The sequence below is a fragment of the Rissa tridactyla genome, chromosome 2, assembly GCF_028500815.1.
Source record: "Rissa tridactyla isolate bRisTri1 chromosome 2, bRisTri1.patW.cur.20221130, whole genome shotgun sequence".
Taxonomy (NCBI): Eukaryota; Metazoa; Chordata; class Aves; order Charadriiformes; family Laridae; genus Rissa; species Rissa tridactyla.
In genome coordinates, this window is record NC_071467.1 from 46,761,282 (window position 1) to 46,788,585 (window position 27,304).

Consider the following 27,304-nt stretch of genomic DNA (forward strand, 5'->3'; position numbering starts at 1 on the left):
CTCCACGTGGAATCACAAACTTCTCAAAGTTTTCGCTTTACCCAGCTGCATCTCTACGTCCGTGGCTTTCAGAACTGCTGTATTCCTGAAGCTGTTATTTTTTCTAAAAGCATAAAAAGCTTTGAAGATACATTACACTGCTTTTCTGTTGGTTTATATTTTCCTACCTCCTATTTTTTCAAATATACGTGAACTGTCAACGTGGTGACTATCCACCCTCGTTAGCCTCACTCACCAGAATTTAGTTCTTTTACCAAAGAAGACATGGTGTTGGTGATTGAATCTGCTGCCACCAGCAAATCATTTCTTAAGTTTCGTCTTGCACCTGAAGCAAGAGACAGACAAAGCACAGTGTTAATATTCTTCACATGACATATGTTTTCCTCTTGAAAGCAGTTTTAACCCTGTTGAAAGCTGCCATTGTGATAATTCAGGGTATCAAAGTCCTTACGAGGGACACGTGCAGAAGAGTTCTCTGCAGAATGGCCTCATTTACTTATGCTGTATGCAAGAGCAGAAGCCTACTCTCATGCTTCATTTAATCACAATGCCAGATATGTGGAGATTATTCATTGCCATCAAGCTTGCATTTGTGTGGTGACACCAGCAGACCAGGCCTGGAAGATTAAATCCAGCGTGAACTCATTTAAAATGTCTGTGGGGGAGGAGGGAAGAAATGAAGTGTTTTCTCTAAGTTCCCACAGCTCTGTTTAATGACACCATTATTGTCAGGTATTCGCCAGATAATTATGGCAAACGTTGAAGAAACATACTTGACCTCATCAAGCCTGATAGGGATTTTCCCTCTCTGCTCCCGCTCAGCCTGTCCTGTAGCTCAAGGACTTTCTTGTATATTCCGTAATTTACTGTCTCTTTTTTTTGTTTTTAATAAAGGAAGCACTATTGCCTCTCTAAACAGCCCCAGGCTGCTTTTAAACTCTTTCTAATAATGGATCTGGAAGTGCTTCCCCGCTGAATCTGGCAATATTCCCTTACCCATCAATCATGAAAGATCCTGTGAGCTGCATGAAATACTCCTTCCCTAGGAGCAGGCTGTGGGTAACGCATGCTTAACTCCCCCAAATCCCAAACATAGCTCCTATTGTAGCTGAATAATCAATATATCCCACAGAATCTCTAATCTTCCAGCCTGGATTATTCACAGGAATTGGCAGGATTCAACTGCTGTATATTCTTTAAAACTGGCTGAATGTAAAACAATACATCTAAAAAAATTCCTCAAATCCTAAAGAGGTTTTTTTTTTAACATAGCCATTAGCAAATGGTTACTGGGATGTAAATTAAAGTAGTTAATCTCTCTCATACCCACACACACTTCTAAAGTCTTTTCAATTTTGTATCTCTGAACTATTGCAAACACTATGAAAGAGAAAAAAAATCAACAAGAGAAACCATGCTTTAATCATGCTTGTCTGCATTATGCATATATAGCCAGATCTCTGTTTGTGCAGCACAGAATGGAGTCATAAAATCTCAGCCCCACCACCACTCATAAAGTCGTATGTCAAGATGTGACAGAATGGTTGGCTTCAAGCTCTTTTGGTTTGACCTTCCCATCTAGAGAATATGGTAAATAATGACATAAAGCTAGATATTTGTCAAATACAGCAGTTTTTAAATGTGATCGCTTACCTTTTTATATTGCTTTTTCTCTTGAACAGAACACATTTATTTACTTAAGAAGCATTTGCCTGAGGCAGACTTAGTATTATTTATGGATATTTTATTGTGGCCACCACATTATTTCTCTTACTCTCAGCTCTGGAAGAAACTGTCCTACAACAGCATAGGGGCTAGTGGTCCATAATTTTGCCCGTTTTGATTTTTTTCACAGCAGAAAAAAGAAAAATATGTCTTGCCTGTTTCTTTTACCACAGAAAATGAAATATCCAGCAACCTGTTACGTTGGGACTAGGTATTGTGCCTTGGTAAAACCTGTTCAAGATATGAATTGACTACACTTCAGGAGAAAGTTCTTGATTGCATGATAGATTCAACCTTGTTGTAAGATACACACAGACACAACTGCCATGAAAGTCAAGGGGAAGGGTGCATGAGAGGGCTGAACCGGGCTCCTGGGAACAAACAGGCTTCCACTGTAGCAGGGGAACTCCAGAGCTCGACTTACATTTGATTTGTATTAAGGAAACAGGGGAAAATGGATTCAAATAAAATAATTTCAGTGATGTAAATATTTTAGGAGAGCAGGTTAGAAAAAGAAGGAATACTTCTTCATTTGAATCACACAGACTATTTACTTTCTTTAGTATTCAACATCACTATTTAATCTGTGGCCTTAGAAATTCAAAACAGTTTAAAATTTATTTTTATTTGACAGAAGAGTGGAAAGAGAAATGAGAAACATGGTGCAGCCTACGGCAGTCTTCTGGAAATGCAAAGGAACAGTTCACCTAGACTTCCAGACTCGATTCCTGTCTAGTCTAGCTGGACTTTTCTCAGAGGCCCAAAGCAAAAGGACAAGGAACAACAGTCTCAAGTTGCACCAAGTTCCAAACAGGTAGAAAGACAAAAAATTTACACAGTAAGCAGGGTCAAACACCGGAACAGAGGTTGTGGAAAATGCATGTCAGGAGCCACCCAGAACTCAACTGGTTAAGGTCCTGAATGGTCTGATCTCACTTTGAAGCCCTCTTTCTTGGAGCAGGAGGACATGGTGACTTACAAGAGCCCTTACCACCTGAACTAATTTTACGACTGTGTCACCTATTCCTAGTAAAGTCTTTATTTAAAACCAAACACACTGATAACGCCTTGCTGAGGTCATCAGCAATTCTTCTTCTTCTGGTTAGCAGAGCACTGATAACTGGTCTGACCATCCTGCATCAAAATTCCCTCTTACCACAAAATCCATTAATTGGCATCATCGTCCAGTTTCTGCTCACCTGCTCACTTTGACAGCAAAGTCTGATGGCCGACAAAGTAGATTTTCAATGGCAAAACACAGTCGTTGAACATTTTTTTTTGTTTTGTTTCATTGCATGCAACTCAGAAGTTCAAGTCCATTGAGTCATTAACCACAAGTAATGATTCTTCAGACAGTCTCTGAGTACCTCAGATGTGATATCAACGAGACTTACTTTGTGCAAAGGCTTCCTGCACGTCTCCTCCCACCCCGGTCAGAGAGTCCTGAGGTGCGTGGGTTGGGGTGGAGCAGGCAGAGGCAGACCTGATGGGCATTGGAATCGGTCGGCTGATAGTGTGGCTGGGTGAGGAACGTGGGGAGCCTGCCCCTTGGGTCTGCAAAACAAACACAAGGGGTTAAACAGGTCATCGAAAGAGCCCTCGCCTGCTGTCCTTGTCACCCATCCCTCAGCTTAAAGGCATCATGCTGTTTGTAGATCAGTTGGGTAATGTTAATTTTGCTAAAAGAAATATAGTGAAGTCAGTTGTTAGCAGACAGCAACGCCTCCGTGTAGAAAAATACTAAGTAGGAAAATATGAGTCAAGATCTGACTTCCTTTAAGCATGGGAAAATGACAGGCAGCTAAATCAAAAAAAATCCAAGTTAATAAGCACCAAAGTATGGACCTTCTCTCTGCCCTCTTCCCTCTCTCACTCACCCAGTTTGCACGCACGTTTGATAAAACATAACCCATTCAGGCTGTGAGAGAAGGGGAAAGATGCTGGCTCCGACATGGCTTTGAGCCTGGGCAAGGGACTGAAATGGCCCCTTCCATCAGAGCGCTGCTGCGAGAGCTGGTCACAGCCCTGCCCTCCGCCACCCCCAGGAGAAGTTCACAGCACACGCAACCTCTCAGTCACATTAAGTCTGACACTTGCAATAAATAACATAGCTTTATGCTTTTTATTTGGAGCTAGAAAACTATTTTAAGCCACTATTAAATCATACGCTATTAAATTGTTCACTCTACAGGATATACTCAGGCACTCCCCAAACACTGTGGGGACGGGGCAATATAAATTCCTGCTATGGCTTCAGCTGCTGGAAATGAAAATGTTTTAACACCAGTCATATAAAATGCCATGCTGTTAGCACCTCACAGTTAGTATTTAGTATCACTTAGATGAAATTCAAGCAGACTTTACAAAATAGTCATTTTTACAAATGCGGCTGGGTGAGTGATAAAGAAAGACAGTGCCCTTTTCATCCACGGTTTCAAACCCCCTGGGAATGTGTATCCATGTAAGAAAAACAAATGCTGGAGCCCACACCAAACTGCACACGGCTTTTGACTGAAAACCTGTGTTTGGTAGATGCCAAGGATGGAGGTGGCTCGAGTGCTGTTAAAGGGGAACTACAACACATCTGCCTGGCTGTTTGCAGTGAAAAGTAACCTGAGGGCTGGTGTTTCCCTCACCCTGGGTTTATTTTGAGAATTCAGAAGGATTTCTTAACTCTTCCCATGCCATTTCTTTTGACTTCTGTAGTGGCTGTCACTGCAGCCCTGATACAGTTTGGCAAGTATGTTCTAAAAAAGACAATAGCAGCCCATTGTAGAAGGAGTGCTGCATTGCCCTTGAGATTTTTATAAATTCCTGCCCCACACCATAAATAATGTATCAGAATACTAAGCCATTTGTTCTTTTCTTCTATCACCCCTTTCTAAGAGACATTATCACCAGAGAGACATCAAGGGCAAATTAGGTTTATGAAGAATAAGCACATTACTGATGGGAGAACGGAGGATTTAATACTGATAATTTCTTTAATGATCAGTTTTAGAACATTTAAATGATGGATGAAAGGGAAATCAAATACACCAGGGCCAGATGCTCTCCTGTTTCTGGAATCATCTGTATCCACTCCAGCAGAAATGCAGATCTCTAGTCCTCCAGAGGCAGGGCACAGAGCAACCAGGAGATGCTCCGAGATCCTTGGAGGTCGCACCCCCTGCACACCAGGTGGGGAATCTGGGAGCTACAGCTATCTCCTTTCATGTCCTGACAGGGAATGTTTCATCCTCTGAGACAAATTTGCGAAATAATTTCTGGTTCCCAGCTCCCTCTTTCACTTGCCCTTTTTCCTCAACTTCTCTTTGCCTTTGATCTGAGTTCTAGGGAACACCAACAACAGTGGGAACTTTCAGAGAAGATGAAAAAAAAAATGTACAAAATTTGCGTCCTATAGTCAAGTCACATTTAAGGAATGAACTTCAGAATAGGCATTTTATTTACTAAAAATAGCAGATGCCTGCCAGTAATTCTTTGCTGGAATTTTCCCACAAGAGCAATGTAAAAGCTGCTGTGCACCAGTGCTTACCCTTGTGTCTGCTTTGCAGCTATGACTGAGATCTTGTGTTTACGATAAACAGTGCTCTCTTATCTGTAGCCTTCAGTGTTGGAACAAACTGTTTGGGAAGCACAGGGAGATGAAACATTTGGAGTCCCCCGTCCAGTAAAAAACTCTTCCCTTTTTATATTATATGGGCAGCATCAGACAGAACTGATGAACAGCAAGTTGAAACACGAGGATATTAGGGAATGCCTGATTTCGGAGAGGTGAACACTTTAATTACATTTAACTCATCTAGATCCACCTCAGCCCAAGTTTGTGGGGAGGGAGTGTTATTAGGATTGGATACTTGCTTAGTGGTTAACAGGAGAAAGGTGGTTTTCACAGGCTAGAGCTAATGGCGTGAAACCTGCTGTGATAACCAGTAGCGACTTGTGGTAATCTCAGCAGAGAAATTGAGCACCGAATTGCTCCCAAACCTCGGCAGCCCCACCAGCTGAGGTCTAATGCGTGCTGAAAGGGGAGCTACCACAGCCACCACGGATATGTGAATGGCTTCAGCTTTTACGTTGTACTTGCTTGCAGCTATCAACATTCTTGTGCCTTTTAGGAAAACTTCCATGTATTTTATTTAATTCACCATCCCTAGTTGACCTGCTATGGATTTTAAGTTAACTCTTGCTAGACAGATTTCCCACTATCAAGTGTCACGCATGCTTAGGATAAAATGCTTGAAACTAACATTGGCTTTACAGGAGCTTTAGCCCATTGCTCCCTCTGCCGGAACTGAACCGCGATGACAGATGGGGAAAGCCCTCATCAAACGACACAGATGTGAAGAACTCATTATCCTTTCTCAAGGAAGGGCAGTTGAGAAATAGAAAGTTCATGAGCGTTAGATGAATTGCCAGGCTGCTCATTCCAATTGAATTCCTCCAGAAATTAATTTAATCCTGTTTCTCTCAACAGATCATGAAATGGCATGGCGTAATGGGGATCATTTAATGGAAATTGTGAGAGTAATTCCTTAGCATCATCACCTGGTATTCAGCGAGGCTATTACTCTCATGAGAGAAAAATCATATCTCATAACAGCCTGAAAATGTGCTTTCACTTATACTGTCCAGTGAACATTTTATATGATAGGGTAACTCTCGTCACATTCGAAACATCTCTTGCAAATGGAAGACTTTTAATACTGCAAAATCAAAAAAGACAGCCCTTACACGGAAATGATGTTTGGTCAAATTTATTGTTTCATATGCAACAGTGATACTGTACAAAAATTAGCCAAAATATTAGTTTTATGAAGGTAAGCATTACCTAAAAAATCTGCATGCTCTACCATAGAAAGAACACATCAGACTTGTGACATGGACATTCATGGACAGTGAGATCGAGTGCACCCTCAGCAAGTTTGCCGACGACACCAAGCTGTGTGGCACGGTTGACACACTGGAGGGAAGTGATGCCATCTAGAAGCACCTGTACAGGCTTGAGAGGTGGGCCTGTACAAACCTCATGAAGTTTAACCAGACCAAGAGCAAGGTCCTGCACCTGGGTCATGGCAATCCCAGGCACAAATACAGGTTGGGCAGAGAATGGCTTGAGAGCAGCTCTGAGGAGAAGGACTTGGGGGTGTTGGTGGACGAGAAGCTCAACATGAGCAGGCAATGCGCACTTGCAGCCCAGAAAGCCAACCGCATCCTGGGCTGCATTAAAAGAAGTGTGGCCAGCGGACTGAGGGAAGTGATTCTACTCTGCTCTGGTGAGACCCCACCTGGAGTACTGCGTCCAGCTCTGGAGCCCTCAGCACAAGAAGGACATGGACCTGTTGGAATGGGTCCAGCAGAGAGCCACGAAGATGATCAGAGGGCTGGAGCATCTATGCTATGAGGACAGGTTGAGAGAGTTGGGGTTGTTCAGCCTGGAGAAGAGAAGGCTCCAGGGAGACCCTACAGTAGCCTTCCAGTACCTAAAGGGCGCCTACTGGAAGGATGGGGAGGGAGTGTTATGATAGGACAAGGAGTAACAGCCTCAAGTTGAGAGAGGGCAGATTTACATTGGATATCAGGATGAAATTCTTCACTGTGAGGGTGGTGAGGCACTGGAACAGGTTGCCCAGGGAGGCCTGTGGATGCCCCATCCCTGGAAGTGTTCAAGGCCAGGCTGGATGGGGCTCTGAGCAGCCTGGTCTAGTAGGAGGTGTCCCTGCCCATGGCAGGGGAGTTGAAACTAGATGATCTTTAAGGTCCCTTCCAACCCAAACCATTCTGTGATTCTGTGACTGTACTTCTGCTAATGAAAGCAAGAGGAAGCGTGTTTTATTAAAATGAAACATTTTTATCGGACTTATAAATCAGACTGCTGTCTGAAAAGTGCTTTTTTTTAGCCTAATATCTTTCCAAGATCCATTTTAACACTAAAAAGCTCCAAGACAATCAAATCTTCTAAAATTTACCATCAGTAATACAAATACTGGCCCTTTTTGATCTAGGTTGCAGAAGCCATTTAGAAACTACATTATTTTCCTGAAGTCTCATTGTTAGCATCAGTGTCAACTTTAAAAGATGTGCACAGAATGCCCTGACTTTTTTTGGATAAAGTGGGATTTCAAACTCATTGTCCTGGTCTAATTTAAACTCAGTTATGTTTTTCTTAAAGTTCCAAAATTCTCATAACATTTTCAAAATGTTATCTATGGTAGAAGTGTTAATTCATATTCTAGGTTGCTTTCATTACATTTGGGTGTTGGTTTCTGTATCCGTATCTTGTGTGCTCTTATTTAGAGGAGTGAGAAAAAGATTAAGACTCTTTGTAGCCATGATCACCTTCTAGAGGACTAAGGTGTTTAATTGTGAAAATTGCCCCAAGATACTTTGAAATAATGTGTGAAAGAATTGCAAAATATTAATTTTGGTCAAAAGAACGCACACACATTTCAAGCAAAGGAAGTAAATAAATCACAGAAACACAATCACTTTTAGGAGTTAGTGAGGCCTCCAATAAGGAGGTAACTTACTACCTGTTTCAATTCTTCTTCCTAAAGAAAAAGAGGATCAGCAAGATCAGCACATGAGATTAGCCAGGATGTAAGTGAAGAACAGAAAACAAAGCAAAATTTGGAGTACAGGGTTAAAGGTACAGTCGAGATAGCTGAAGGTTTTTCACCAGGTTATGGTCCCACCTCTGCACACTTGGAAACACCAGAACAGTGCAAAGCGTGCAGAAAGCTACTATCTTTTCACACCCAAAATTTTCTTTGTCCAGGCAGTGCAATGACAGCAGACAGCTCTGACTACTAGTTGTAGCACTGCAGCATTTCATAGGTAGAACAAAAAGTATCCCATCTACTTCCAGCTCCCAAAAATCTGCTGGCTACTGCTGCTCAGGTGCCACCAATTCCTGCATTGTGGCTGTGCCTGAGGAGATGCAAATGACATGAAGGGTCAAACTCATCCTTTGATGCGAATGTATGTTGCTAACTGGATTTCAGTGAAATTATTTCTGCTTTTATCAGTGCCACATTTGACACGAGTTGCACTGAATTTCCATGCACTCACTTTACCTGGCGTGGCCAGCAACAAAACAGACTCTTATGCTATTCAGAGCACTTTCTTCCAAGGTGAACTTCTGCCATCATCTGTCCTGAGGCACATCAGGTAAAATAGGGCTGGACTCTGCGAAGATGGACACCTTTTCCATCTTACCCTAGTCTGTCTTAAAAATGCACATGCTTTTTGACATCTTCATTTTTAACTGAGATCCTTTATTGAGATGTGTTTCATCTGTTTAACAAGGGCTTGTTTCTGTATTTATGATAACGATCAAGTGTTGGGGAAGCATCTCTAAGATCAGAGAGTTGGATGTGGTTGTTCAATGGCATGTCTGACAGAATGGCAACTGAATGGGTGAAATTAAATGAAATAGCAAAAGCATTTCTGGACTGTCAGCTGGAATAGGTAGTAGTGTACAGCGCTGAGTTGTTTTTCTTACAGTTATTAGTTAACTTGTTTTACATGTCAGTTTGTTTCTTTTTTGGTATTTGATGTCCTCAACAGAGAAAACTTGAAAAACACTTGAAACTGCACCACAAAATATTCTGTGTTTGGACATTGTCAAATGGTTGATCCAGAGATTACTAGCCTGAAATCCAGAGATGCGGCCAAATCCTTCTACTAAAGAGCAAAACAGGACTGTTTTGCACCATGCTGCAGTATTTTTTAAAGGACTGTATTAATTTTTCAATAGCTCAGAGCCTGTCTCTGATGCTCCACTTAACAGTAGGTGACAATGATGATGCAGTGTTGCTACAGGAACAATAAAATCTGAGCATCATTTGAAACCCCTAAATGGAAAGACTAAGGCAAAAAATTGAAAGGGAAGGAAACAAAACCAAATTTTATGGATAGAAATAGTGAAGTTCTGCAGATTTCTGTCGCCCTATCTCCTTCCTCTCCTCTCTTGCTTTACTCTGCTTGCTCTCCTTGGTAGTACCCGGTGGAGCTCCTTACCTTCAGCAGTTTCATGAGGCCTTCTAACTGAACCATAAGCTCCCTTCGGCTTTCCTGGAGAGCAGACATCCTCTGTTCCAGCTCATCCTTCCGCTGTCTGAGAAACAAGCAGATCCGATCAGAGCTTACCCCTCACAGTGTCAGCAGCTTTTAACGGCATCAGTTCCCCAGCCTGACTATGAGGTACATGCCTACAGACCACAGGAAAGCAAACATGCTGCATGAATTCAGTACAGTGCTTAGAAACGGGGCTACATGAAAGCTAGGGAGTTACCTCATACTGAGAATATTCATGGGACAGAATACAGTGATTAGGAAAAAGACAGACACTGACAGAGATCCTTCTCCAATGAACAAATGAGGTTCAAACAAATTTGTGTTATACTCCCTTGTGGGAATGCCTGTCAGTTTTTGTCTTTGGATCCCTCTAGTCAATAACCTCAACTAGCCGACAGGAGAAATTAAAGCCATGCCCTGAAGGACAGGAAATTACAGCAGGGGCGCTGAAGAAAGTGAGATATGAGAGAAGCTACGAGAGTTCCGAAATTCAGCCAGAAAACCACACCGATCTGCTTTTGTTGCTATTTTTTTCTGGAAGCAAGAGTAAGGCTATCACATAGTAGAGATATAACTGCTTGAAAATAGCCCTTTGGAGTCAGAGTCCAGCGCTGGTCCTATGGTGGTGTGAACACTGAGCCACTCCAAGTGCGACAGCCAGTTTGTGCCCACATAAACGGGAAGAGCTTTGATTCTGCACAGCTCCGCTGCACAGGACGGGGGTTCAACCACTAAATTGAGTGAGAGGTCCCTACATACATACAAAATAAAATTGTTGCCTCCTGGAAGCTATGATGTAATTAACAACATTACTGTTGAAAAACATACATATTAGGTATATTTTATACACTACTGCGTTGCAAATAACATAAAACCACTATGTCATTAGCCCTGTATTACCTACAAAATATGACAATGTAATCCTAAATGGAAAAGCACCAGAACCAATAAGACTAATTACATTTCCTATATTTTGGGAAATATGAAACCCTGATTTTGAGCCTTCTCTGTAAGTGAGCAGTTACTGATAAAAGCAACACTGATTTCTACAGGATTGCTCATGCGTGCTATCTCTCACCTATATAATAGGATCATACAGTAACACTGCCAGGTTGCATCTACTCTTCTGGAGGATTAATCTACTTTCTGCTACAAATTGCCTGGCTTTTCTTTTCTAGGCATGTAATGGTTGGAAATGCTATGAACTGGACAAAGGCAACTGAGCTTAAGAAACCGCTAATAAAAATAAGATACCCTGTCCATGTAATTTCAAGTGGCAGGTCCTAGCACAGACCTCTGCTGGGTTTTAGATTCATTCAGTGGGGAGAGAGGATCTAAGCAGCGTGCAACGCACAGATCGCTCCTCCGACTTTTTTCTCCCGCCGTACTCCAAAGCAAGTTCAAGTAATGGGCTTTCCAACCTGCCTCCAAGACAGCACTGGTGATGTGAAGGAACGCTGTGTTCAGAACCTCATATTTCAGTGAGTTTGCAGCGCTACAGCAGATAGTGAAAGATGCTGGGACAGGTACCCACAACGTAATTTACAGATTCCAGCATTTCTTACTATTATATGAACTAAATTGCCCTACTGCTCTAATTGTTTCAAGCCCCAAAAATCTGTGGGGTAACAGTCGTAAATCAGTGCTGCTGTTCTGAGTCCTGCTGTTTTACACATGGTAAGAACAGCCTCGTGACATCCTAAATGTCTAGGAATTTGAGGCGGTGTCGAAGTTCCACAGTAAATCAAAAGCCAATCTCTTGCCTTTCAAATGGTGAGCACTTTAGAAGGTATGCAAAGCGGTACAGAACCATAGATTAAAAATTATTTTCTGACTCTGACACTGCATATTAAATCAGAAAAGATACCGTAATTGAGCAACTCGGCATCACTGCCCTAGGGACATCCCATGTCAGGAAATTCAAATAAGGATATTATGCGTTTAATATGTGTAGCAAAATTGAAAAGAGGGAAAAATTAAGTAGTCAGTCTGCTAACACTGCACAATAATTCGATTTTTTTTTAAGGATAATTAATTTTATTTGTCAACTACATAGAAAGCTAATCTCCTAAACCTGCTTAAAATAGACTTTAGGCTTGATGCACAGGAGCTACATTACTGGTATATTTTATGCAGTGTACACATTTTCATCACAGTCAGTTTTGTATGTCTCACAGAATGTCACTTGCCTGTAGATATCTAGAAGTAATTACATACTAAAATCACTCATAGAAATGAAGAAGCTAATTTGTCTTCAGATTGGAAAGCAAATGTAATTATTTGTGAAACAAAAATATTTTAGTGTGGAAAACTCCATAATAAGACCATACAGTATTTGTAAACTAAAAATTTAGCACAATTTCTATAGTAATTTCCTTTGGTCATGAATCAGAGCACTAAAATATTACTTGTGTGACGAGCGGCTAAGTAGCCAAAAATATTCTTCAGTCTTCTCATGAGAGAACTGCTCTATGGTGGAAGGGATGAAATTTAATTCAGCATTGTTTCACTAGAAAGAAAGTGTTTACATGAAGTGGATTGAATATTTCGTATTGAATTCTCTGTCTGGCTCTCACAACACGAACTTCAGGACTTGCAGGCAGCCTACAGATCTGAGCCAATGCCAATTGTTCTTCTTCAATGTGATACACATGACAATTAGAAAATCCATGTAGAGTATCCTAATTAACTTGCAGACACATCCGTATCAATGTTTTTAGCTTGGTGGGATAATTGGAGAAATGACCCTCTAAATCTTCAGCTGCTGCAGAGGACATTACTCCTCACTCCCCACGTGACAAGGAGGATCGTTCTGCAGCCTGGTTTTGCAGGCTGAAGAGAACTGACCTCTCCTTGCAGTTCAACACATCAGGGCGGGGGGTGGAATTTCCAAAAATTAACTTCTAATTCTGGCTGTATTTTCATGTAGCTCTGCATTTACTTTAGCATAAACAAGAAGTCTTTGTAGAAGCATTTGTTCTGACAGAACGACGTTTTTCCCCATATAATTAATGGCATTTGGACAGGGCTGTGGGGACCTATTCCAAATGACCTAAGGGCCTAACTCTGCAAAGACTAATGCACATGCTTCATTTAATGTAGATGAGTAACATGTGAGATTCCTCATGCATACTGTTTAAAGCATAAGCTTAATTACTTTTAGGACTACAGCCTGCACTGAAAATGGAGAAAAAAATACACATTGCGCTATTTACTCAAAAAGCGCCTAGACCCGTAAGCCAGGCTTATCTCTTATTTCTTCTGTCATTGAGAATGACTCGCGGGCCCCAGTCATTGCCGGAGGTTTTACTGCTGCGGACTTACCTCAGGAGCCGGAGCTCTGCAAGGAGAGTGGGATTTTGTTGTGCCTTCTCCGGTGTGGGCTGAGAGGCTTGCTCATGTTCAAGTCGCAGCCTCTGGATCTCCTGTAGGATTTCTCTTGGGGAGGAGAATAAGCAGAAGACCACAAGTCAGTAATTTACCACAAAACCAGCTCACTGGACATTGCAAGGGGAGAAAAACTGTGACTGCATGTAGCTCTTCATCAATGTGGATATAATGACCGGGCTCCAACCAACAAAAGAAGCCCTCAACACTGGGACAGATCTCTGGACATTTTTTAAATAAACATTTAGGATTTCATCATGAAGTGAAATATTTCTTCAAGACCCCCAAAAATCAGAGTCAGACATGAAATAGCAATATACTTAAGTTGCTCTCTTCTATTTATTCCCCATGAACATTTCAAGCATCACATGAACTTCACAAAAACTAACATAATATCTGGCCCCTCTTGAATATCAGAGGAAATATTTTGCACTTAAGAAAATACTTTTAGTGTAAGTAGAGATCTGAGAGAGGTCAACAATACATGGAGGAGCCCTGTAATAGGACTTGTTATGGCTGGCTTGCCAGCCCTGGAGCGCTGTCAAAAGGCTAATAGAAAGCTCCGCAGCAGAAGGTTGAAACCTTTGTGGAATTTTTCTCTTCTTCCCAACGTGCTGGATAGCAGACGGTCAGGAGGCAGCCTCAAACTACGAAAGACAAATCGAGACTGGAGTTGGTGGCTCATTACACGGCGACAGAAGGCAGTGCAGAGTTTGGGAGAGGAAACCATCTGGTCTGGGCTGGCCTCTGTTTTACGGTCCGGCAGTAAAAGCAGAGCTCTGCTGCCATACATTTCATGGCATCAGGCAAGTCTGACACCCAGGGCCAGACCCTCTGCTGCTAACAAACGGGCATCGCTCCTTTTTGGGGCCGGCTGGCCTATTTCTTCTGGACACCCTTTCTCGGTCTCAGTTACATCCATACCTAGTGTCTCATTTATCAGCAGCCTAACTTGCTGCTAACCTTTCTGCAGACCCTTCCCAGGCAGACTGTGTTCCGGAGAGCTTTAATCATCTTTTTCACAAATAAAAGCAGGAGAGCATAACATTACCAGTGTGACTGATCCTTTTATCATTCTGTTTTATAGTGCTACAGAGGATCCAGCTCAAAGTTAATCTGGTTTTGAAACAGGATAGGGTTTTTTTTTAACTCTTAACAAACAGCAGCTGCAAACAGTAAAGTGTCAAGGATTATTTCATGCCATTGAACAGTACATTCATTAAAACACAAGGTGGCTGTGGATTTTAAAGCCTTTGTCATATTCTGCAGACCTTTTTGTGCCCTATGCTTTTTGTAGAGTGAGGTGTATGCGCATGTATGAGCACATTGCACAGAAGTAGGTGGTAAAAAATGTTAGGAAACAAAGAAACATACACAATATATGGGACTGAACAAAACCAGGTACTTGGGGATGCTTACCGGTTTTTATTTTCAAGCTCTGCAATCAGCTGCCTTTGTTGCTTGTTTGCATCAATGGTGAAGGAGATATCTGATGCCCCTCTCTGCTGACCCTGCTGCTGTTGCAAAAAAAGAGAAGGCTGTGTTGAAGGAGGAATAGCCAGCATGCATCTATGTGTTCAACACAGATCTGTTCTGTGAAATCTGCTTACAGAAAATGCAGCACGCTAATGCCTACGCTAAAAAAAGAGCATCCATGTTGTGCTCGTACCAGTATGGCTCCATTGCTAGTAAAAGCAGGGTAAGTGCTAGAGTAAATAAGACTCAGTGTTTACCATCCTGTCATTCATTGCTTCAAGGAGCTTCCTCTGAACCCGTTGCAAAAGGCAATGGCACTGCTGCAGGCAGTTGCTGTAATATGGCTCTTAATTTCAATACTACAGACAAGAGGAATACACTGAAGCAAAAAACAGCGTTCCTCTCCAAAAAGAGGAGTATGTGTTTCCAGTGCGGTGATGCTTCCTTCTTTTGAAAGTACGGTTTTATTTTCAGTCTGAAAGCTGTACTCAGCTTTCAGTCTGGCTGTGTGGTCCATTTGGCCACATTTTCCTATATACTTCGACAATATGTCAGGAAAGCTCTCGTTTTCCTCAATGAAATTGAGTGGTAATTAAACTATTTCTCACAAAAGTAGGCAGTGCTCACTACAGCTTCAAAGGACTATGCTCTTTTTACCATCTTCATCATCAAAAACCAAATACTGGTTTGTTTGTTCACACTCCTGTATTTCAGTATTGTATCAAAGACAATGCAGAGCAAGACATTTAAAGTTTCACAGCTATTAAAGATACTCAGTTATTTCTAACTCCAACCTGAAAGAATCGGACATTAAAAAATACTCTGCCGGGTTACTGCTGTGATCTGAGTGTTTCTCACCGTAAGAGCCCTGTGAAATGCAAACTCTGGAGCCCAATTTTATGTGATACCAGGCACCCCCCTCCTCCAGGAGGTGGCACCTTGCAGGCGTGGACACTCAGAAAGGATGAAGATACATCTCAGTCCTAACCTTTGTTAGCACTTGGGGAAACAGTACGTTATGCCTGCAACCATTTACCTTTTTTTCTGCTATTTTCCCATTGTTAACACTGCAACCATAGGGAAACAGAGGAGTGCATAAAGAAGAAGAACAGATACATGCTGGTGGATGTCACGACTGATACAGAGGGAACCAGGATCTTTATCCGGAATGCCCAGTGTTATTAATACATTTCATCCCTTAAAAAACAGAATGACCATTAGCAAAGCTTTAAAAATTTCTACTGTGCTCCTAATGTGGTGCCACTCTTGTGCTTGGAAAGATTTCTGTAAACAGAAACCTCTTTTCCTTATGTCTCTCTTGTTCAAAGAGCACAGGTGGATGGCAATGACAAATTCAGTATTTTCCTCCAAACCAGCTGTATTTAAAAGCTAAATATTGTTTCCTAAGTTTTCCCCCTTATCACAGACACATGTTATATACAACTGATTTCTACCAGTTTCTACCCAGAGATGTAATGGGAAATCCTGCTCCCATAAAGAATTAACGTCCTTCAGAAACAGGCCCATCACCTACAGGTTGTCTTAAATTAAAAAAAAATGTGTGTCGCCTCTGGAAGGGACTGATTTGGGCTGGGCTGGCAAACCAGAAGCACCCCTCTCTTTCCCCTACAGGTAGCGAGAAATCTTCCATGACAGACAGCTGCACGGGGCGGCAGATTCATCTCCGCCGCCTCCACTCCGGATGAATGCGTCACAGCGCTTTTACACGAAGAGCGGCGCCTGTTTATGCCCTTTCAATTGACCCCACAGTGTAAATCTCAGCGTGAAAATATGCTTCCTGGCACTCTGGACCGGCTGCTTTTCACTTGACTGTCATTTATGGTCCCTTGTTCTATCAAACGTGCTGAGATGGATAAAAAGTAACTAGGCTGACCTTATTTGTGCCATTTAAGATTTTACATACTTTGATCAGGTTCCTGCTTCACTCTCTTATTCCTGTATATAGTTAGTGAGGTTTTAGCCTGTCATCACCTTCTATCTTGGGATACATAGAGCAGAATAATCATTGCTCTGAAATGAAAATGGGAGCCAGGGCTAATGCAGGGGGTCATTATGGTCATCCTGCTGAAGATCATTCTTTAAAATCCTCAGCACTTAGGGCCCTAGTGTCCGTGATATTTGAACTAAGGAGTAAAATGGATTCACCGGCCCATTTTTCCATGGCAGTAAATCATTAACCTTTAACCAAAGCTAGTCCAGACAATATTTTCTAGTCTTTTCCTTGAGTTCAAGATGTCAGATTCCCTTTGCTGTAATTGTTTAAATACCATTGCATTAGTATATAGATTAAATGCATTAGTATGTGGATTCTTCAGTTTAAATGGACCGCATAAAAGTGTTATTACTAAAGCATAACAACGTCTGATGAAAAGGATAGGGAAAAATAATCCATTAATCAGTAAGACTGTCAGATGTAATTTCCCAGATCTTGCCAAGCCCCTGGAACACGACAGAAGGAAAGTACCTTCCTTTAATTAAAACACTTACTGATGAAGAAGTTTCTGCTGCCAGCCTTGCTGCATACCTGGCGATCAGCTTATGCTCTTCATCCAGACGACTTGCGCTGTCGAGGACGCTGCTCAGGGTTGGAAGGGAAGGAGGGAAGATATGTTAATACATGGCAAAAAAGACCATTACTCCGTCATGCTGTCCACTCAGACACCCTCACTTACAGAATTTAGAAGCAAAATGTCACCAAATTAATAATGGCAGATGTTAATTGAGCAAAGGGGAAAAGTGGAAGGGTGATTTCCCTGGAAGGATAAGCTCTTGGGGCCAGGCAGCACCTTCCCTTAGGGGGAAACAGCAGCAGTCTGCAATCCCTGGCCAAGGCCATGCAAGATGCAACTCGTAGACTACTCTGTCCAAGGAGGGGTGGGAGGTGGTCAGGGCCACTAGTCAGCATTTGTTTTTACTTCATAGCTTTGTCATACCACCTAGAAGAGCGACTACTTTTTGGACAATGTACTAGTGGGAACCTCAGCATTTGCTGAGGTCAATTTTAGAAGCTTTGTCAGATTTGCAACAGAAAACACTATTTAGGACAGTTTTGCAGGGCACTTACCAAGGCCTCATGGAGCACATGATCTAGGAATTTATAATCAGACTCTTTCATACTTGGATTCTTGATAGTTAAGGCTAAGATTTCAGAGAATCACACAATGTTGCACCACTGATCCCAGACTTGGACTGACTTTAACTTAGAGCCAACTCCTGCTGCCAGGATGCAGGAGACTACTAGCACCGACTATGAAGATCATGTGCTTTTGGTCTCCATAAAAATTACTCAGAAAGTGTAAGAACTTACTACAAATATGCTGAATTCCTTTGAAATACTGAAATTTATTACTTTCTTTTTTTCTAACAATATCAAAGGCAAATATTTCTCTCAGGTTAATCCCTTGCCCGCGGTCCTTATTTTAAACGGAGGCTATTATTTAGTCAGATGAGCAGGAAAAAGGTAATATAGGGAGAACTTTTGCTATTTCTAAATATCTAGAAGTTTGCAGAGAACCACCAAAACTAATAAACTGTCAAAAAATGAAATATGAAGAGGATTTAGCTGACCGTGGATAATCCTGTGATTTAGAAACCTACATCATGTTACTTTTAGTATATTTAAGAGAAAAAAAATGAAGCCCCTAAGAAGAGGCGAGAAGAACGCTTTGTTGTGTGGAATACAAGACAGCCTGCAGACTATCCCAGAGGGTAAGTCTGACCTCTTTTCTTCTTATGCCTTGGCAACTCCGGTGTTTTGGCTGAAGGGAGTCAGGCACACACCTCCCTACCCATGGGATCTCCAGGGCACGCGGCTGGTTGCTGGCAAATGAGCCTCGCATTTCAAAAGAGTGCACAAAACAAGGGTTATTTGGGGCATGGACATCTTACTCTGATTTTTGCCAGAAATTATATCTTGAACTTGAAAAGTCCTCCAGACAAAAATGGCACTTGTGCAAAAAGTTCTGCTTTTGAAGAATCGGCATCTTTAAAAGGAAAAGGAAATATTTCTCAAAAAAATCCTCAGGGAGTCCATACCCCAGGTACGTTGGGGAACAACAATGTGCATCTTATGTTTGAAAGATGAGTAGTGCTTGATATTCACTGATCATTAAACTAAAGCTGGGTGTCACGTGGATTTGTTATGGCTTGCTGAGGTAAGGGATAAGAGACAAACACCATCTTCCTCTCATTCTGACAATAACCTACGAGCCCACAAACATGCAGTTTAGAAAAACAGTAAGGCTATGAAAAGTCAGACCCAGAGGGGTTCGGTGTAAGCTAAGCTTGCACGGCAGACCGCACTTAAGACTTCTGGTGGCAGATGAACACTGAGTTTTTGTTTTTTGGTTATGTTTAATTTATTTTGTTATATATATAGCTTAATTCTATGTGTACTCAGATTCTTGTGGGATAAGTGTTTTACTTTCTGAAAAGACCCAAGCTAAAGGTATTTTTCTAAATTTATGCAGTTCTGCTTCTTACGTACTCATGCCTACTGTCCTGACATGTTATCCAGAGAAAGAAAGGGGGAAGCAACTCTTACAGACACATAAAATCATGTGAACCAGGGTTACTTTCCAGGGTTACTTTCATGACACTGTATTTCATTTTTAATTTTTCCATAATGACTAAAACATCATATCCTAACAGATGGCTGTGAAAACAGCAATTTCTCCTTTTTACAGCAATGTGCAACCACATTATCTATCCTGGAAGAATAATGGATTATGGTTCCACTTGTTGGCATAACACAATCTGCAACGCAGTTCTGAGACGCGAGTTAACCCCTGAGACAATGTCTTTACTGAATGAACTAAGCCACTGCAACTTTTTGATTCTTACTTGCTATCTAATGTCTTTGATATATATTTATGTGTAGGTGGATGTCATAAAATAGATGTAACAGCGTGTCAAATTTGGTCTATGAATGCCACAAATCACAGGCCCCAAAGCTTTGTAAATTAAATTTCAGTGTCTGAGATAAATTTAATTCTGGAATGTACCTATTCTGTGTGAACATTAAGCACAGAGGTATGCACAGCAGGATTAGCCTTGACTGCCAAGACTTTTATGGCTCAGAGTTCTGATGTGCCATAATTCACTTCTCTTTTACTTCAGCAACTTCACGGACAATGATGCAGTGAAATACACACAAGCTTTAAAACATTATGAATATGTGTGCAGAATTTGGGACCCTCGAGAGAATGATTCAGGCATCCCTTTGAAAGAAAACGAACATTTTGCATACAAATATCCGGCTGCTGATCCTACTTTTCTAAAAAAGTTAAACAATGGTTTTAATACTGCTTCTCCATTAGCGACTCTTTCTTTAAAGACTTTATAATTATTGGCAATACTCGGTCTGGTAGAATTATTATCATTCAGAGGTAGAGTGAATATACAATCTTATTGCCTGTACAACCGGACTTCTTTTTCAGGCTTTAGCTGAACTGTGTAATATCCCACAGTCTAAAGGAGATCCATAAAAAAAAAGGATCTCAAAACTCCAGGCAAAGGATGAAAAATATGATAGCCTGTGAACAGAGGAGTGACACTGGAGGATTTTTGCTTTTTCTCATGCTTTAAATGTGTCACATCAGCCTGTTCTGCAGTAGGGACCCGGCAACAAGGTGATATGGACGTCCCCTGATGGTCTCAAAATTATGTCACTGCTGGTTAGAAAAGCCTCAGAAATGCCAGTCCCTCCTGAAATTTTTGCAATAGAGGTATCAGTGTGGTCTTCATGATACGCTCTTATTCTACAAACCTTCACTTAATAAATAATTTACGATAGAAAATACTGACAAATTAAAGGGTAGGTTTCTAAGCCTCAGGGTTAGAAGAATAATGTCCTAGCAACAGCCCAGCACATCTATTCTGAGGATTGTTTATCTCTGACACTTTGAAAAATTGCCCCGGTGTTAAGGCACTTCAAACTGAGACACGTCATCTGAGCCCTTTGCTATTGTTATTTTGCCATTTACATTAGAATCACCAAGATTTTACCACCAAAATGTTAATACCACTAAGGTACGTGGGCATAATCACAAAAAGTAACTCTGTTCACGGGAGCCAAATGTCTATATGTTTCCTCTGCAATCGGTGTGTTTCAATTTTTTTCTTCTTTCAAGGGACGATTCAACTGGCTAGAGTTAGTTGTTGTGCACATCCCCTTAATAAACATTTTTTAAAATACCATAGAATGGCACTGCACTTTTATAGTACAGAAATATGACTCACCACAGTACTACACAGTATAACATAAAAAAATTAGAAAGTAACTTTCTATGGAAGAAAAATAACCTCCTACTTTATATAATATATTTTATCCTATTTTCTTCTGCACCTGAAAAGGAAAAGATTGAAATACGCAGAATTAATACTCAAAACTAGGTAATGTCTCTAACTTACATGAACAAAAAGGAAAACTATTTGTAGTTAAAAGTTCTTTTTTAGAATCAGACACTAAAGATGAACTAAATGATGATTAAACTAACCAAAATGACTGTCCAAGGGATACTTTTTCTACCCAAACAGTTACTATAAATAATGAATTAAGTCTTTCTCTTGTTTCTTAATTTGCCCTGGAGTACTGGATTCTAAAAAACCCTCAAGTAGCTTATTAGCCTGTGAGGGAAAGAAAGGAAAACTTGTACTTCTAGTTGTGGTACCAAATAACTGCAGATGAAAAATAAAGATAAGCCGTGAAAACTAATTAAATTAATTAAAAAATCAAAATATAAATACTAGCTACACTTTAAACAGAAAAAAGGTGTACTGGGCTATATTGGACTGATCGTTACCTACTATAAATTAGCCTGTCAAAATATCTAAAACATCCCACCTCATTTTGTTTTGAAATGCTACTATATTGCTCTCAAGATAATTTTATATATTATGCTCACAAAGTTTTACTTAGACATGGAAGTCCAGCTACAATCATTCCTCTTTTCACCTTTGTCTGCCAGTAGGACTTCCAAATAGGTGATGGCACGTAAGGGTATGTACACATGGTATCTCCAGGCAGACACAGCAGCTCACCTGGCTGCCTGCAGCCTCCCCTAAACCAGAAGCTACCTGATTATGGCTAACTACATGCGTTACTCAATTTACCAAATCCTATTGAGCTGCAGGGTGAAGTAACTTGAACTCAGCACCATCCTAACACAGCTGTGTGGGTTTTGGGCAAACTGCACCCAGCCACTTTGGGGCATGGGCAGGAGGAGTTCACATTTCCTGCAGATGCCACCTCAGGCTATAGGAGACGCAGCAGTTGAGCCTCCCGCAGAGGCCTCGCCTCCCTCTCCTGGAAACTGTCTTCACACAGGACCTTCAAGGATGGCAACGTTCTGTTTGTTCTCCTTGTCTTAACCAAAATATAACCATTCACTTTTTCTACTACCAGTCTCATTGTTAGTAAAGCAAACAATGGCAATGCAGCATGGTTTGACGCATGACTAAGACTGCTGTCCCTCTCAGTTACATTTCTGTCAAAATCTAATCAGTACCTTATATAAATAACTGAGATATTGTTTCTCGTTGAGGATGCTGTGACTGCACTGATTTAATATCAGTAATTAGATGTTATGTACAATGCTTTGCATTGGTTATTTAAACAATTAAGGCCATTATCAGTCACTCTCCATTCATCCCTCAAAAACATTAAATTTGAAGGATGTTATGGCACACAATTTCTATATGCATATTTGGATACAAATGTACCATGACTTGGTGAGGTTGGCTCAAAAGCTTGAAGGAACAGGTTGGAATATACTGAATAAAATTTAGAGGATGAAGATTTTAAACATGAGGCTAGGCACTCACAGGGGATTCAACTGGTGGCCCTCACTGAAGCTAAATCAATCATAGACATGGCATCCAAAACACCATGTCTGGCAAACCAGCCAATACCAAAAATTACTCTAACCCATGTTCATTCTTTGCTTGCCTCTTGAACAACAGTATCAAGTCAGTCACTTGTGGCAGGCAGGGCCACATTTCCTTCTCCCTGTCAAACAAGACCGAATGGTAGCATGCTCCTGTCCTCAATCGTGGATGGGCAATGACTGGTCTACACACATGCCCCCAACAGCTTGTTGTCACAGCCACGGTGTATATATGACTCAGTAAGTCTGCTTCCTGGAAGTCCTTCTCCAGGAATGAAACTCCCCTTCAAAACATTTTTGTTTTGAAGAAATGGTTTTCATTTTCCTCACTAAAACCTAGTTCGCCTTTTTTTTCCCCACTGGCACATTCCAGTGAGCTACAGAGTAGAGAAGCAGATCCAGAACAACAGAAGGGCAGACTTTTTTCCCCACTGGGCATGGCAAATTACTCCTATTTTCAACTGAAGTTCAAATGAAGTTCCTTGTTGCCTTCTACATATAAGAGTAAATGGAGAGTTTCTCCTAACCTGGGAAATGTTCTGCAATAGCAGTACAAGAAACAGAAGGGTTCATTAGGTTAGAAGGTTTCAAAAGAAACCTCATGAGCATAGTTTTGTTGGAAACACTGTACAGTTTTCTGTTCAGTGCCACGTTTTCTAGAGCTACGTACTACACTGCTCACCACCTTGCTGGTACAGGGCTGCAAAGTCTAGAGTTTTGTTGCACTTGGAGAGGCGAGCCAGCATTTCTCCTCCCTGGGATGGCCTGCCGCAATGCCACCATCCACAAGTGCTCGGACAGCAGGTGGGTTTAGTAGACAAAGCTCCGTGTTCATTCCAGCATAAACTATGTTCAAGACATACTTGAGTCTGAACAAAAGATAAGGGCAAATTTATATACAAGATTCAAACAATGCAGAAATCAGGCAGATTTAAAAACAATGCCTGACATACATAAAAATTGAAATTAACTCCTTCCTTCACCAGGCTAATAAGTAAATTCCTATTATTATTATTATTATCATTGTTTACATACTATTACCACTTCTTACTTTCAAGGTAAGTTGAAGCTACAAATTATATATCACCTCAAAAATCATTACCTTGAAAACACGGACTTGTTGGTCATCGTTGTATGAAGATTTCTGTACTGTCACCAAGTCCTGCACTGACTAGTGTCCCAACGGTATCCCAAAGCATGGTATCCCAAATCAATTTGTATAACCATTCTTAACCGAGCAATTACTTGCAATACTTGCTACTTAGCATCACTAGAGAGAATAACAGCAATTTTGCCCCAATCCACCGACTTTGGGAGGACATACCCTGTATTCACAACGCATTCCCTTTAGGTTAGTGCTCATAAAGAGCTGCTTCAACTTGTAGCCAGGAGGAGAGAGTGAGAGCATTTGGCCGACCAACGTTCCCTTTCCTGGGTTCCCCAAAGGTGCCAAACCTGCACTAACCGTGCGGGGTTGCTCTGCAGCATGTTGACATACAACCCGATGAGTACATGTTCATCGGCCAGCCTGTCTGCAACATCGAGGCTGTACTGTAACCTGAAACGGGGTCGGAGGGAGAGAGGGTGCAGTCCAGACAGACAGAGGGAAATAAACAGAGAAAGCAGGAGCAAGTGAGACTGTGAAATGGGAATTTAGGAACGAATACTTAAGTGTTCTTAGGAAAAAAAAAAAAAACCTCCAGAAATTATTGTGTTATTATTGTAATTTATATGTTAAGTATTTAATGGCTTAAGATGGTAAGAATCCCACTCGATTACAGAGCCAGCCCCAAAAATCAGTGAGATGCCAGATCAGGCCATGGACTGGAGCTGTACAGTACCATTTACTTCAAAATACACCAGATTGTAAGGTCGGCACTATTGGCCTTAATATATTATGTATTGCATATATACATTAAATATACATATGTTACACACATGATTAATGTACTGAAATCACAAATTGGATTTGTTCAGAAGTGTCTGATCAAGACCTCACACATCCAGTTGTAGATAATACATATTTAAACATGCCCAACTTAGCTCACTGGGTTAATTGGTTATCACAGTTTTCTTAGGAAAGATGTTTATAGAATATATTAAAAGCAAGAGGAATAGAGGAAAAGGTTTCGGTTTAGCTGTATTAGTGAAAGCTATGAACATACTCTCTCTTTAACTTACCCTTTGCCTTTCAAGAAAGCTGGAGCAGCCCTAGCCAGCAGTTTGCTCTGTTCTACTTCTGTATTCTTGGAAGGAGAGCTAGTTAATAAGACAGGAAAACTAAGAAGAGGGTAAACAGTGATGACGTCTGAAATTCATTACAGAACAGAGTTTGGAGAAACTCATTCAAGTGCCCTGGACTGAATAAAATGACAATAGAAGCTTTAAGGAAATTTTAAAAAACTTCAGGAAACACAAAGTCAGGAATTAGAGTTTTCCCTCCCATTCTCCAATAGCAAACTATAACGCCTTCACTACAGAAAAAACAAAATGTGCTTCTCTCACAAATGGAGAGCTGAAGGCCTGTGTAGTTTCCAGGTGGAGTCCAAGATAAACATCATCTTAAACACAGCTTTCAAACTGGGATAGCTTCACCATAACAGCTAAATTGCCTTTCTCTACATTTGCCATGAGATAGTTTCAATAATCTATGGAAATGTGCTTATTTAGATCCAGTGATGGCACGCACCAATTTAATTTCAGAAGTACTGTTCTTCCGCTGTTTTAAAAAAATATATAGTTCATCAAACCCATTTTCCCCCCCCAGTTACAGTATTTAATGGATTGCAGTAACTGCATCTTTCCCAATGCTAAAATACCTGTGTCAGTAAGATAACACTGGCTAAAAATGCAGAGATTGAAATATTAGTTTTTCTTTCATGCTGCAGCATTTGTGGTTTAAAAAACAACAAAGTGAAACAAAAATATATTTTACTTTCTTCTTTTTAAAAATTATTCGCCTTTATTTTTTGGTTTGGCTACTGATACTGTTAATGCCTTTGATGAAAAGACATGGGTGTGAGTGCGCATGCGCCTGTGCATCCCGGGCAGGGGGTGTGTGTATAGGCAGATGCACATGATAAATCTGAGCAGATGTGGCTCTGATGGACTGAAGATCAAAACCTTTAATATTGGGACAAAGAAAGTGTTCAGTAAGACAAGGTGTGCGCCATTCCCCTCCTTTTGGGAGGTGAAGGTTGGTAGCGGGGTTCTGAAAAGGATGGTACCGAAGGGTGTCATAAGAACCCAAGCCCTATTGGTTTCTAATGAATCTGGCAGATAGCTGTATGAAATGCTGTACTGCACATCAAGGAAAAATGCTTGCTTCACGTTTCTATGCCCATCAGCACGCTACTTATGTGTGTTGTGCTTCCACTGAAGTGATATCCATGCAGATAAACATGCTCCATGCCATCTAGAAGGATACATTTTTCACCCATGTTTTCTTTCCAGTTACAGAAGGAAAACGCGTTCAAGGGGTACAGGGTGTGCCATTTCAGCCCAAAATACAGCTTTTGGGTCTTAAAGATACGTATGTTGCCACAGTGAGAGACCAAAGACCCCAGGGCAGGTTTTTTATTTGCTTTCTAACAGTGCAGTGTGATGACCCCTCTGCCAACCATAAGTTCTCTCCTATTCTCCAGAAGTGACATAGGGTGGAGGGACAGGCAAGCAAACGTCACTCATTGGGCAACTGATATCATGTCTATCAATGTCCATTTCCTTCTTAGTTGATTAAGCAAACTTAAATCGTGCAAACTCTTCTTATGAGTTGTTTTCTAAGCTTTTCTGATGTTTGTGTGTCTCCTCTGGACTCTGTCACGCTGGTTAGCATATTTGTCCCTGTGCTGTTGCCCTACACTGGGTGCAAACCTCCAAGCAGATGTCTCCTCCTCCAGGGAATGAGTTTTAGTGGCTTTCCACATGATGCCCCAGGGTCAGATGCAATCTACAATTGTATCGCTGACTTCAATTAGTTTGTGGTTCACTGCAACTGCCAGGTCCTCTGTTAAAATATTTCTGTCCATCCAATTATGCTCCATCTTTTATTTGATTATTTGCTTCCTTGATACAGCACTTTTCACTTACAATTACTGAGTTTCCTCTAACGGATTTCAGATCATTTGGACATCAATTACTACCATTGCAACTGAGCTCATTTTTTAATCTAGAAACTGTTCTCCAAGCACTCCTTCCCGTAACTATTTCAACCTTTGCACCATCTACAAATTGCATACACTCAGTCTGTTGCTCCCACTAGGTCATTACAAGAAACAGTGCATAGTGTCTGACTTAGGATAGCCTTCAAGAATCCCAGCTGATATGTCCTCCTAGAACAACAGAAAACTTTTGAAAATGCAATTACCGATTTTCAATGTTGCTCTTATACTAATTTCCCCATGTTCATATTTCCTTTGGGTACCTCTGTGTCACCTGGGACTATGTCAAAAGTCCTTTTAAGGTCAACCTGTATCATATCTGCTGCTTCTTTTTTACCCACTGGACCAGTTATCCTGTCAATGAAATAAATTAGTTTGGGTTGACATAATTTTTTCGTGACAAATCCATGCTGGTTATTTCTCATTGGTTTATTATCCTCCAGGTGCTTACTAATTCTTTCATAATTTCAGTATCTTTGGATACCAAGGTTAAACTGTCTCTTGTATAAACTCTTCTATCTTTGTCCCTGTTTCTGACTTCAACCTTCCTTCATTTGGAAGGGCTGA

The 27,304-nt window shown here is 41.0% G+C and overlaps 1 protein-coding gene across 24 annotated transcripts in view; it reads right to left on the reverse strand.

The window, feature by feature from the left end:
* DTNA (dystrobrevin alpha) overlaps nt 1–27,304 on the reverse strand; it is a 227,400-nt gene that overhangs the window by 15,010 nt on the left and 185,086 nt on the right. For 9 of the 24 annotated variants that reach the window (XM_054189413.1, XM_054189402.1, XM_054189404.1 and 6 more), the window contains 9 exons: nt 24,759–24,836; nt 24,043–24,135; nt 17,179–17,266; nt 14,614–14,711; nt 13,132–13,245; nt 9,751–9,847; nt 8,259–8,279; nt 3,120–3,279; nt 236–325 (listed from right to left, as the gene is read on the reverse strand). In XM_054189413.1, the coding sequence (XP_054045388.1) occupies nt 236–325; nt 3,120–3,279; nt 8,259–8,279; nt 9,751–9,847; nt 13,132–13,245; nt 14,614–14,711; nt 17,179–17,266; nt 24,043–24,135; nt 24,759–24,836 (839 nt within the window). The remainder of the gene's footprint in view (nt 1–235; nt 326–3,119; nt 3,280–8,258; nt 8,280–9,750; nt 9,848–13,131; nt 13,246–14,613; nt 14,712–17,178; nt 17,267–24,042; nt 24,136–24,758; nt 24,837–27,304) is intronic. The other 15 variants (XM_054189390.1, XM_054189414.1, XM_054189399.1 and 12 more) reach the window with 10 other exon arrangements.